Source organism: Mesocricetus auratus, unplaced genomic scaffold, assembly GCF_017639785.1.
Source record: "Mesocricetus auratus isolate SY011 unplaced genomic scaffold, BCM_Maur_2.0 Super-Scaffold_100251, whole genome shotgun sequence".
Lineage (NCBI taxonomy): Eukaryota > Metazoa > Chordata > Mammalia > Rodentia > Cricetidae > Mesocricetus > Mesocricetus auratus.
The window spans coordinates 1-13,731 of NW_024429258.1; the positions used below are offsets into that span (position 1 = coordinate 1).

Consider the following 13,731-nt stretch of genomic DNA (forward strand, 5'->3'; position numbering starts at 1 on the left):
CCGTGTTTTCTATTGACAAACTCTAGATGGTAGAAGAAATGTTTTAAGGCATTATAGAAAGCAGATGCCAAACATACAGGCTGTAAAAAACCAGGATGCTAATGTTAAACCTATGCAACAACTGAATGCTCTGCCCTTAAAATGGCTAGCAAATGAACCTCTCTTGGTAGGTCAACTGACTGGGAAAGATCCAGCTGAAATTATTGTATCTTTAACAAATGATGAAATTTCCTCCTTATTTAAGGATAATGAGTATTGGCAAATAGCTTTCAGTGGCTTTTTGAGAATTATTAATAATACCTATCCCAAATCAGGGAGAATCAAATTCATAAAAAACAATTTGGATTCTTCCACGTATCGTTAGACAAACACCTATTTCTGGAGTTCTTACCTTCTACACGGATGCAAACAAAGCAGGTAAGGCAGGGTATAAATCAGGAAATATAAATAAAGTAGTTCAATGCCCTTACAACTCTGTACAAAAGGCAGAATTATATGCCATTCTCATGGTACTTAAGGACTTTACAGAGCCTCTCAATATAGTCACAGATTCTCAGTATGCAGAGAGAGTTGTCTTGCACATTGAGACCGCAGAATTTGTTCCTGATAGTACAGAATTAACCTCATTGTTTTTACAATTACAGGAAACCACCAGAAACAGGACTCATCCTATATATATAACACACATCAGATCCCATACAGGTCTGTCAGGTCCTCTGGCACAAGGCAATGATGAAATTGATCGGTTATTTGTAGGTAATATGTTGGAAGCTTCAGAATTTCATAAGAAACACCATGTTAACAGCAAAGATTCAAAGAAGGATTTTTCTATCACCTGGCAACAAGCCAAAGAAATAGTAAGAAATTGCCCCAGTTGCTCATTCTACAATCAAACTCCGTTACCAGCAGGTTGCAATCCTAAAGGTATTCACAGAAATGAACTCTTGCAAATGGATGTATTTCACTTCCCAGAATTTGGCAGTTTGAAATACGTACATACCATAGACACGTTCTCAGGCTTCCAATGGGCTACTGCCCTTAGCTCTGAAAAAACTGATTCTGTTATTACTCCCTTTTTAGAGGTGATGGCAGTTATGGGTATACCTAAAACAATAAAAACTGGCAATGCTCCAGCATATGTCTCCAGTAAATTGGAACAATTCTTCAAATATTATAATATAAAACATGTAACTGGTACACCTTACAATCCCACAGGACAAGCGGTAATTGAAAGATCTAACCGAACCTTAAAAGAGATGCTTTATAAACAGCCAGGGGCAACAAAGACCCCCAAACACAGGTTACATAACGCTTTACTAACTTTGAATTTTCTTAATGCTGATGAAAAAGGACAAACTGCAGCAGAAAGACACTGGACTACAGAGAAGACTTCTGAACTAAACCAACCAGTGTATTTTAAGGATGTTATGACCTCAGTCTGGAAACCAGGATATGTGTTACGTTGGGGAAGGGGTTTTGCTTTTGTTTCCACAGGAGAAGAAAACCTTTGGGTCCCATCTAAATTAATTAAGATTTGATCAGAACAGAAAACGTCTCAGGAGGAGGAAAAATGATGGCTCATCTACAAGGTCATCTTCTACCATGTACTGCTATGTGTAAGGAGACCTCATCAAAGGAAAGAGAAGTGTTCTGTTTGTGTCTTTACAGGAAAAATTAGTTCTGAACAGTGAAAAATACTAGGTATATGGATACCTAAAGAAGAAAGGAGAGCTACCCAGAGGACCACCAAACATGCAATAATACAACATGTTATCAATGTCTAAATCTCTCTATTTTGTTATTGTGATTTCTATTTTCTTTGCTTCTTAATATGCCTGACTCCCAATTCATTTAATTAATGCTGGCTTTAGAGTTGGATTGGCTCTCCTGCTTTAAACCCAAGCATATTGTTAAAATGCAATTCAGACTTTCTAAGACAGAAGAAAACAAACATAGGGACTGTCATCTGTGTATACTTGGTTCTTTTTCTAAAACTCTAATCTCCTTCATGTGTATTATCTCCCTTAGGGTTGCCTTTCCCAGTATACATACACATAAAAGTTAAAAATTTCTGTGCTAACCTTAATATTTCAGTTTTCCAGAGAAAAAGGGATTTCTTGACAGCGATCTTCAACTGCTTCAGAAAGAGAATGTGGATTCACTTCCCTGACTCCGCCTGATTCGACTGGATACATCTAAACTGCCCCACATCATCGACTCCACCTGACAAGCACCATCCTGAAACCAGCTTGGAACTACATCACTCGACACATCTCCAGACCAAGGAACTGATACAGTGCATCTCTGCAATCTGATCAGAGCTTCAGATAAGAGCTTTAATCAAAATTAGAACTCTAATCAAGAACTTCAGTCAAGCATCTCCTGCCAAACAGAGACTAAGTAACCTACTTAAGACTCTTGTTACACTAATAATTTCTTCCCACAGGTCCCCATGATTGTCATCGTCCCACTTCAGCAGGAAGTAAATTTGAGAATTCCATGTCCCTTCTCCCTACTATTGATATTAGAGGATAGTTTACACCTGTTAGTGTTAATTTGCAATTATTTTAGGGTTGGGATTGGAAGGGGTGTTCAGACTTAGGCATCCCTTTCAGATAAGTTTAGAATTTAGGTGGAATGGATATGTTTAGCTTACGATAAGTAGATTATAACTTAATTATCACCCTCTATGTGTATATGTTGTCTATGTTTGAGCTTGTATCAAATTTAAATCTTCTATTTAGACTAAAAGGGGAATAGTAGGAGTGAACCCCACAAAGCTATCTGCCCATGAGGGCGGGGCCAAGTAAATTAGCACAGGCAGATATAAAAGGAAGTGAAAGGAAAAGGAGTTCTCTCTTTTCACTTGGAAGCCAGCCATGCTTCTAACTCCCAGCTTGTGCGACTCTCTCTCTGGTAAATAAATATATTGTTTCCTTATAGCATTGCCTATTATCAATACCATCTCCTCAGTTCTCCTTCTATTTCTACTCTGCCTGCCACACCCTCCTATCATTGCTCCTACTTTGTTATTGGCCATTTAGCTCTTTATTAGGACAACAAGGGGTTTTAGACAGACACAGTAACACAGCTTCACCGTGTTAAACAAATGCATCACAAACAAAAGTAACACACTTTATATGCTACCACAGCTATGACGCAGCCCATGCCAAGTCCTTGCATATCAGGTCAGAACAACACTATACCAGCATCTCAGCCAGAGGAACTGAAACTCTCACTACTGGGCTTTGTTTTTCCTTTTCTAGTGGTACCCATCCTCCTCAAGTCTTTCTTACTTGTTCCTGTTTCTTGTTATTGTTGGTTTAAATGTCACTTCCTTGTGTCATCTTCTCTTGCCTTCCTAGGCTTTGATTTTTTTCCTATGTTCTCTAAGTTTCTTTTAGCGCAGGTGCCTGGTTAGCATTCTTTCATGTTTCAAAGCTCTCTGTTAAGCATATGTTTGTATCACATTTCTTTTCATTGTATTATAATTGTTCATTGATCTACCTCTTCCACAGACTCAAAAATTTCTTTTTGTATACATACAATTTTTTCTTTAAATTAGAAACGGTCTTGTTTTACATGTCAATCCCAGTTCCCCCTCCATCCCCTCCTCCGCTGCCCCTCACCAACCCCCACTGGCATCCCCTTTCTGCTCCCAGGGAGGGTGATGCCTTCCTTGCAGTATCTTCAAAGTCGAAGACTCCACCCTTTCAAATCAGAGAATTCTGTGCTTCTCATTCTTGTTATCACAGCACTTGGATTGCACATGGTAAAGGCTCAGTAGGTATGTGTGAATGAATTCAGCAAAGATGTAAAGTATTAGGCTGTAAGTTATAATATCTGGTGGCTTTTATTATTTCCCCTAGAAGTGAGAGGTAAGATTCACCTTTTTCAGTGTCCTTAGGGGACTGGAGAAAGGCTCAGTATAGTGCTTGCTGCATAAGAAGTGGACCTGAGTTTAATCCCTCCAAACTCATAGTAATGTGGCAAGTCCCCTAATCTCAGTTTCAGAGAGGAAGAGACTGGAGGATCCCTGGGGCTTGCTGGCCAATCAGTCTAGCCTAATACAAAAGTTCCAAATGTGTTGAGAAACTGAAATAGAAAACATTTGCTGCTGACCTCTGACTTCCATGTCCATGCACCCCATATTAATTGTATATGCAGAAACATGCATGTGCTCATACAAACATACACAAGCAAGGACATAAGAAACATTCAGGAGGTAGGTGTGTGGTAGAGGACACCTATTAGAGTAGTGACCAATTAAAATCGCCTCTGAAGGCCTGGAGAGATGGCTCAAGAGGTTATGAGCACTGGCTGCTCTTCCAGAGGTCCTGAGTTCAATTCCTAGCACCCACATGGCAGCTCACAGCTGTCTGTAATTCCATTTCCAGGGGATCTGACATCTTCACAGCAATGCACACAAAATAAAAAAATAAATACATATTTTTTAAAAATAGCCTCTTAAAACTTAATTTTTATCCTGCTACTGACTCGTTTTCATAGCATCCTATATTGGTCTTGTCCAGCAAGTCAAGATACTTTCCTCTTGTAATTTAGATGTACTTTACTTAACTAGCTTTATTTTCCCTTTTCAACACAAGTGTAGGTGATTTTTTAAAAAACACACATAATGTGTAGTTCTTTAATACTTTTAATATAGATTTCAATGTCCCAGATTGTACATTTATGTCATCGTTCTTCTGTTTTCAATAGATTCATGGACAGCAAACAGATGGTGTGAAACTTGAGTTTGCAGAGGAAAATGTGGCAGAAGAGGAATCAGGGATTTTGTCGGTTCGCTCTCAGGCTGGTTTAGAGAGCACTGGTAAATTTTAAGTGTAGACCATGTTACTGTACTTTTATAGCCAATGTTTACAAATGTGCTTTCCTTAAAACCTGTGGTTGGGCAGTGATTTTGCATGCCTTTAACCCAGCACTCGGGAGGCAGAGGCAGACTGATCTCTGTGAGTTTGAGGCCAGCCTGGTCTACAGAGCGAGTTCCAGGACAACCTCTAAAGCAATACAGAGAAACCCTGTCGTGAAAAACCAAAAACCAACCAACCAAACAAACAAACAAAAAACTCTGTGGTAATTTGATGACCTCTCATAATCATCTTCTTGTTCAGTTTTCTCATCTTGAATGTGAAAGTCCAGACTCCTCATCTCTTTTGTCCTTATTTCTCACACACTATGTTTCTAAATTTTTTGAAACTTAATGGTGTAAACTTCTTAGTGATTCTACAAACAGGAGGATAGAAAAAGTGATCTTGAATCACACTGGGTTTTTATTATGAGAAGAAAAAGTTACCACTAAAAGCATGTTTTTAAAGAATCACAAATATTTTTAATACACACAAGTATTTCTGCATTGTCATAAAGAAACTTGGACCAAAGTGTGCCTTTCCTTCTGTTCCTATGACACAGACACAGACATCAGTCATGAGAGTGAGCTGTCTTCTCTGCCAGAGAGTGAAGACAGTAAAAAACATGAAAAGCAGTTTCAGGGGTTAGAGAGCCCTGTGAATACCTTAGAGCAGCAGCTGAAAGCAACTGAAGTTCATTGTGGAACAGAGATCCTGACGGTTCAGGGAAGCATTGAGACCATCCATGGACCACCAGCACATCCAAGGTATCCATCTGTGTGCTGTCTGTCATGCATCAGTATATACAAAGAGGTTATTTTAAGACTGAAATATGTTGATCAGAAACATAAGAAGGAATAAATAGGAGATCATTCTGTGACTTTTAGATGTGTGAAATAAATGTGACCTGAAGATATTTACCATGGGAATTTTGGTTGCATTTTCATAAAGATGTTATTGTGCAGGATTAAACCAGACAATGAGTATATATTTGTTGTGTATTGTTTGCAGTGTCTTCACTACTTTGGCATTGACATAGCCAGTTCCTTAGCAGTGTTAGATAGATCATTCCACTGGGTTTCTTTCCCTTTTTGATGGAATGCTGACATTCAGCAATGTCTAAAGCAAACCTGCGCCTTTTCAAAGTGTGCCTTTCTTAGCTCTCTCCATCTGCCTTGACTCCTCCTCTTTTCCTCATACCTGTCTTCTCATCTATGAAAAATTCCTGTTGTCTCTGCTTTCACAGGTCATGGGAACCACACCATTCCTCACCACCCACTAGTCCCTGCTCTTTCGTGAGGACTAATTACTCTAATTCTTCCTTAGAGTCTCTTCTCTATACAGTCAACTGAGGGCCAGCACTATACTCCTCATAACTTCAGACAGATCACCTAACTTCAGTGTTATTCTGTCCTGCACAATAGGTTCCTGTGACCCCCTTGACTATTCTCACATACTCAACTGTCACTGTTCTCAGACTAAGCATCCTCCTCGGAGTCCTTAAATATATCAGTCTGCTTCCGCTTAAGTATTTTGCCCGACACTTTCTTCTACCTGTAGTGCATTCCACAATTCCTGACCTGTCCAACACCCTCACGTCCTTTGAATCCTCACTTATGAACATAGTCATGAGGGCTTTTTGGTCACCCTAAATGAATTAGTATTGATTCTGATGAAGAAGCATAAATCTGTAGGAGGAAGGGGGAGTCTTGGGTTATTAGGTAGTTGATTTATTCTAAGGATTCATAATTCCTTGCACATAGTAGGAGCTTAGTCTATCTTTGATGAATGTTTTGTAATTCACTTCAGAAGTATGCATGACCTGTAACTAGTTATGAAAATGCAGGTTTATTCTGACTGTTACAATCTGCTGTTTAAGGACTTAAGTATTCAAAGGCACTTGTCACTGGAACCCCATCATGGTTTTTCAAGAGTTGTGGAAGACACTGAATTGTTGAAAGCAGTCTTATTCTTCTTTTATTCAAGAGCTATATGTGGCCTTTGGAGCTGCTCACTCATTTTGTCAGTCCTGTAAAGCCCCAGGTTCTTTGAGACCAACAGGCCTTCTCAGACGTTCCCACACATAAAAAACACAGGAGATTCTTCAGTTAGTTTATACTTTTAAAATATGTATCATAAGAAATTATTTAATTATATCTTTGGAGTGAGACTCACTGTGAAAGCTCACAATTTTGTGTATTTAACAAGATAACTAATGCACCAAACCCAGGGAATGACATTTAGAAACTACTGCAGTCATCGTTTTGAGCAAGAATTCTCTGTTAATCAGTCAGTGTATTTCAAACAGTCTTTCATTAGTGATTAGTTATGATTAATCTTTAATTGGTGATACTTTCTCCAATGTGTGAAGAAAATGTGGCAGTGTTGGGGTGGTGACCTGAGAACGTCAAAAAGCTGCTTTGTTTTTTCTGCTTTTGGGGTTGAGCCTGCTTACTGACCTCTCTTACACTTGTAATTAAGAGCTTACTATCCTCTGCAATCAGACATCAAATAGTTTGAGAAAATGGAATCTTCCTTTAACAAATATTTAGTAATATCACACCAGAGCCTTTTAGACAGATATTTGAGATTGAAACATCCATGAATTTCAGAGCATTGGACCTCTGAAATAACTTTTGGCTGTATCTGCGATTATGAATAGATTACAGCACTTCTAAAAGTAACAGAGACAATAATTCATTACATGTTTATTATTTTAAAATTTTTCATACAATATATTACTATCATATTCTTTCCTGTCCTTTCTGATGGTTCACCCCTATATTAATTAAAGTTTAATCACAGCAAATATAATTCTGTATTTCTTCCTAAGAAGGTTTGAGCTGCTCTAGAACTCTTGTTTGTTCCTAAGTGTCTATGTACACAAACCTTACCATGGGGACTATTGAGGGGTGGGCACATCAGTTACTTCTTATAAAAAGATGTAAAAATGTGACTTCCATCTCTATTTTGTTAATAAAGTTAAGCGACAAAGTTACCAGAAATCATTGTACTTTTCTTTTGTTTCCTTCTGAAGGAACAAGAAAGTAGAAAATAACAACATCCAAGAATTAGAAAAACAAGCCATCATTGAAGATTTACAGGAAATAATAAAAGAAGAAGGAAATAAATCTGCTGCCCTGCAGAATGAGTTAGAAACTGATAAATTAGTAGGAGACTTAAAAGAACAGCTTAGAGAAAAGGACCAAGAGACCCAAAGCTTAAAACTGGAGCTAGCCAATTGTAAAGAAAAAGAGAAACACTGCATTTTAGGAATTAAAGAGTTCAAGGGGAGAGTAGAAGAACTCCAGAAGAAAGATTACAAAGATAACCATACAGACACTGGCAAAGAGCAGAGCACAGAGAGAGAAACAAGTAGGAATGTAGATCACCTCCAAGTGGAGCTAGATGAAATGTATGGAAGAGAAATAATGCACATGAAAGAAGAATTAATGAGACAAAACAAATCTAAGATGGAGGATCTTAAATCCCACCAAGAAGGTGAAATGGAAACTATCTTGGTATCATATGCACGTACTACACTAGGTATGTGCAATATGTATAAAGAATAAAAAGAGCAACTAGACGTATTCACGTGATGTTTGATTTCTAGTTTTTTGAGATCTTTGGAGATCAGTCCTCTGTCAGATGTAGGGTTGGTGAAGATCTTTTCCCATTCTGTAGGGAGCTGTTTTGTCTTGTTGATGGTGTTCTTTGCTTTACAGAAGCTTCTCATTTCAGGAAGTTCCATTTAGGAATTGTTGCTCTCAGGGTTTGAGCTACTGTTGTTCCACTTAGGAAGTGGTCTTCTATGCTTCTGTGTCTATGCGTCCAAAAGTATTTCCCAATTACTTTTCTATGAAGTTCAGTGTGGTTGGATTTACATTGAGGTATTTGATCCATTTGGACTTGAGTTTTGTGAATGGTGATAGTTATGGACGTATTTGCATTCTTCAACATGTTGACTGCCTTTTATACCAGCACCAATTTGTTGAATATGCTTTTTTTTCCATTTTATATTTTTAGCTTTTTTGTCAAAAATCAGGTGATCATAGATGTGCGGGTTAATATCGGGCTCTTCAGTTCGATTTCTTTGCTCCACCTGTCACTTTTTATGCCAGTACCAAGCTGTTCTCATTACTATAGCTCTATAGTAGAGCTTGAAGTCAGGGATGTTGATGCCCACAGATTATCCTTTATTGTACAGATTGTGTTGGCTATCCTGGGTTTTTTGTTTTTCCATATGAAGTTGAGTATTTTTCTTTCTAGGTCAGTGAATAATTGTGCTGGGATTTTGAATGGGATTGCATTTAATCTGGAGATTACTTTTGGGTGGTTTGTCATTTTTATTCTGATCCTACCAGTCCATGAGCTTGGGATATCTTTCCATTTTCTCATATCTTTAATTTCATTTTAATGACCTGGAGTTCTTTTCATATAGACCTCTCACTTACTTGGCTAGAGTCATCTGCAGGATATTTTCTGTTATTTGTGACTACTGTGAAGGGTGATGTTTCTCTGATTTCCTTCTCAGCCTGTTTGTCATCTGTATATACCATTTCTACTGATGGTTTTCTTTTCTTTGTTTTTTGTTTTTCGAGGCAGAGTTTCTCTGTATTGCTTTGGAGGCTGTCCTGTATCTCACACTGTAGACCAGGCTGACCTCAAACTCACAGAAATCTGCCTGACTCTGCCTCCTGTGTGCTGGGATTAAAGGCGTGCACCACCAACACCCTACTGATGGTTTTATTTTTTTTTAGTTAATGCTGTATCGTGTTTATCAGTTATAGGAGTGCTCTGCTAGAATTATGGGGGTCATTTATTTATATTATCATATCATCAGCAAATAGCGAGATTTTGACTTCTATTTTTTCCAATTGTAGCCCTTTGATCTCCTTTTGTTGTCTTATTGTTGTAGCTAGAACTTTGAGTACTATGCTGAATGGTTATGACGAAAGTGCACAGCCTTGTTTTGCACCTGATTTCAGTGGGATTGCTTTGAGTTTCTCTCCATTCAGTTTGATGTTGGGTGTTGGGTTACTGTATATTGACTTTCTCATATTTAGGTATTTACCATTAAGAATGAGATACTTTTGAAATCTGCAGAAGAATTTCTGTGCTGAAAAACAGTCAGATTTCAAGAGTTACTTAAAGATGGATGCAGATTTTCATTTCAAGAAATTTCATTTCATTTCATTTGGTTTTTTAATTTGGTAAGATTTTGCTTGTATTTGCATGCATTGTTTGTGTTGATATGGTCTTCAGATAGTCTGTCCAGTGTGTTCTATTGACAGTTGATTATTCTATTAGTAGGTAATAAAGCAGTTTAGTGAGTAATGTTAACTGTTTCCGAAAAGAGGAGAAGAAAATGGACTGCATTTTGCAATACTTTTAATTAATTAATTGATTGATTGATTGATTTTTGTGGCACTAGGCCTGAAACCCAGGGCTTGCACATACTGGTCAATGCACCCTACCACTATGCTATATCTCTGTGCAATAAAAAGTGAAGACTCATTTGTAGTAGTTTGTTTGATGTTTGTATTGATGTATTTAATGGATAGGTATATGGATGTATTGCTTGTGTTGGAGTGTAGGTCACTGCTTTACACCCTTTGACACAGTTACATTGCACAATGAAAAATAAATTTGGAAAAAATTAAAATGTGTCTTGTTTTTGGGAAGCTTGCAGTTGGAACAGTTAACTCTGACAGTATTACTTACACATGTACTGTGAATGGATCACATGTGCTATACCTTCTGCTAGGTGAAGACAAAGAGCCTGTACAGGTGCTCATTGGACGACTTCAAAAGGCAGTGTCTGAGGAGTGCTGCTCTGTGTCAAAGGTAAAATGTTACCTTAAAAGTGGTTTTGGACAAGAAGTGCAAAGTTTACATTGCTAATGATTCACTGAGAAGACCCATCCACTCATGTGGATTTTCCTGAATTCCTTTTGTACAGAACTGTACTTAACATTCCTGAGTCCTAAGCTTTCAATGAACACTTGGCTTTTTTCTGATAGCCATTTGGGAATAAAAGAAATCAGTGAGAGGGATGTGACTTGGTGAATCAGTGCTTGCCTGTTAAGTTTAAGGTCTTGGATTCAATCTCTGTTAGCACATAAGAAGGACAAAGAAACAGATCAATTGTATCTCCACCAGAGCAGACAGCATAAGCATTGTTCTTTTCAGAGGGTAATACTTAACCTTTCTGGAACAGTTTGCTCATTGAGAGTGCCGAGGGTTAAAATGCTATATTTCTGGCTCTGCTGAGAAGTTATGTGCAATCATTAACTGACATTGTGGTTTAACTTTTAAAAATGCAAGAAATAGTAGCAATCAACAATTGGCTTTTAAATAATTCAAATCAAAACTAACTTAGATGTCTTATCAAATCACAGAACATGGAACATGAAATGATATTTTAAACAATAGTGGGGTTATCTGTTGCTCTGCAGAACACTGAGCTGGATATTTTTAACTTTGTATTTGTACAGACCACCAAAAAATGCTTGCATATTGTAGAAAGGACACTAGTATAATCTCTCCCTTTATAGATTATCTTGTTTTCAGAGAGGTGTGGCAGGCCTCTCTAGTTGTCAGTTTTGAACTTCTCCCCTTGTGATGTTTGTTCCAGGATAGTAGACATAGTCATGAGATATTTTCAAAGTAGAGAGTAGGAGTAGGTGTCATGGTAGAGTGTAGACACCAACACTTCATGATATATTCAATTTTAACAGGAAATAGAAAAAAATTACATCATTTTTGTAGTCTCCAAAACACCAAAGGATCCAATTAAAAGGTGTGGTACAGATCTAAATAGAGAATTCTCAATAGAAGAGGCTAAAATGGCCAAGAGACACTTAAGAAAGTGTTCAACATCCTTAGCCATCAGGGAAATGCAAATCAAAACAATGCTGAGATACCATCTTACTCTTGTCAGAATGGCTAAAATCAAAAACACCGAAGACAATTTATGCTGGACAGGATGTGGAGAGAGGTGAACACTCCTCCACTGCTGGTGGGAGTGCAAACTCGTACAGCCACTTTGGAAAGCCGTATGGAGATTCCTCAGGAAAATGGGAATCAATCTACCAGAAGACCCAGAAATTCCACTCTTAGGCATATATCCAAATGAGGCAAATTCATACAACAAGGGCATCTGCCCCACTATGTTCATAGTAGCATTATTTGTAATAGCCAGAACCTGGAAGCAGCCTAGATGTCCCTCAACTGAAGAGTGGATAGAGAAAATGTGATACATTTACACAATGGAGTATTACTCAGCAGAAAAAAACAATGGAATCTTGAAATTTGCAGGTAAATGTATAGCAGTGGAAGAAACCATCCTGAGTGAGGTAACCCAGTTGCAAAAAGATAAACATGGTATGTACTCACTCAGATATGGATTTTAGACATGGATCAGGATATTGCCAGTCTGCACTTCCACTGATAGTCTGGGAAACAGGAAAGAACCTAAAAGATATGCACAGTACACAAGAGAAGAGGAATGAGGCAAGATCCTCTGAACAGATGGGGAACACAGCGGGGGGGGGCAGTGGGAGCTGAGAAGAAGAGGGGGAGGGGAAGAGAGAGTAGATCATGGAGGAACAGGAAGGTTGACTGGGGGGGTTGAATAGGGGGAAGAGGGAATCATAGGTTAGAAAGACAGATCAGGCACCAGTGTGACCTCTAGTGATCTAAAGGGATGACACCAATTGGCAAGCTAAGTAATAGTGGAGAGAGCACCTCGAATGCCCATTCCTGATAATGAAATTGATGTCTATAACCACCCGGGAGCCTTCATCCAGTGACTGATGGAAGCAGAGGCAAACACCTACAGTTAAACACTGAACTGAACTCAAGGAACCCAGTGACACAGAGAGAGGAGCGATGAGCAAATTGGCAAAGAATGGGCTGGCAAAACAAGCAGAGACAACTGATCTGAATAGGGGAGACCTCTTGGACCCCAGACCGACAGCTGGGAGGCCAGCATGGGACTGATCCGGACCCCCCCAATGTGAGTGTCAGTGAGGAGGCCTGGGCAACCTATGGGCCCTCAGCAGTGGATCAGTGTTTATCACTGGAATACAAACAGACATAGTGTGTCCATAGCACAAAGAGGGATGCTGTCTCAGCCTGGACTCTTAGAGGAGTACCTGGACCCTACACTGAGTGAAATGACAGATTCTAGATATCCCCTATGTGGCAGGAATTGCCAATAGGGTGGGAGGCTGGGGCGGGATTGGGGGTGCAGGAGGAGGGGAGGGAGAAGGAACTGGTATTGACATGTAAAACAAGCTATTTAAAATTAAGATAAAAAATAAAATAAAAAATATTATCAGTCTTTTACTGAAAAAAATAATTTCACATAAAAAAGAAACATGGTTCTTCTGCAGATGGATTTCCTTTGTGGAACAAGAGGGAATTAAGATTCCATTCATATTCTTTTGACCTTTTGCAGTTAGGTTAATGATGTTTTAATAGTATTTAGAAGAAATCAAAATTTTATTTTAAAATAATTCAATTTTGTTAACAGAGTATGCAAGCTTTTCTTGATGAACACTGTTGTCCTTTAAACTGTGAAATGAATATAGAAGACAAAGAGAATTCTTTTGAAGGGTAAACTTGCAAGAATATAGATACCAAGTTGAAGGTAAAAACCTTACCATAGTGTTAAACATTATTCACTTGGCTTATGTCAATTGCTTATAAACTTAGTTTTAATCACAACTTTATTATAGATAAGTTTTCTGTCTTAGTATCTTTCTTTAGAGATGAAATTTATGTGATTTAATGTACACTTTCAGTCTTTATAGTGTAACAATCATACAATGCACATAATTAAGACTTCCTACCTTTG

The 13,731-nt window shown here is 38.3% G+C and overlaps 1 protein-coding gene across 1 annotated transcript; it reads left to right on the forward strand.

Moving 5' to 3' along the window:
- Positions 1 to 4,719: 4,719 nt before the first annotated feature.
- On the forward strand, positions 4,720 to 13,518 carry LOC121136471 (A-kinase anchor protein 9-like; the record flags this gene model as incomplete). The annotated part of the gene is made up of 5 exons (XM_040736946.1): positions 4,720 to 4,831; positions 5,431 to 5,635; positions 7,906 to 8,414; positions 10,636 to 10,715; positions 13,408 to 13,518. Coding segments are annotated over 5 exons (993 nt in total), but the record flags the coding sequence as incomplete, so codon positions are not given.
- Between the last annotated feature and the right edge of the window lie 213 nt (positions 13,519 to 13,731).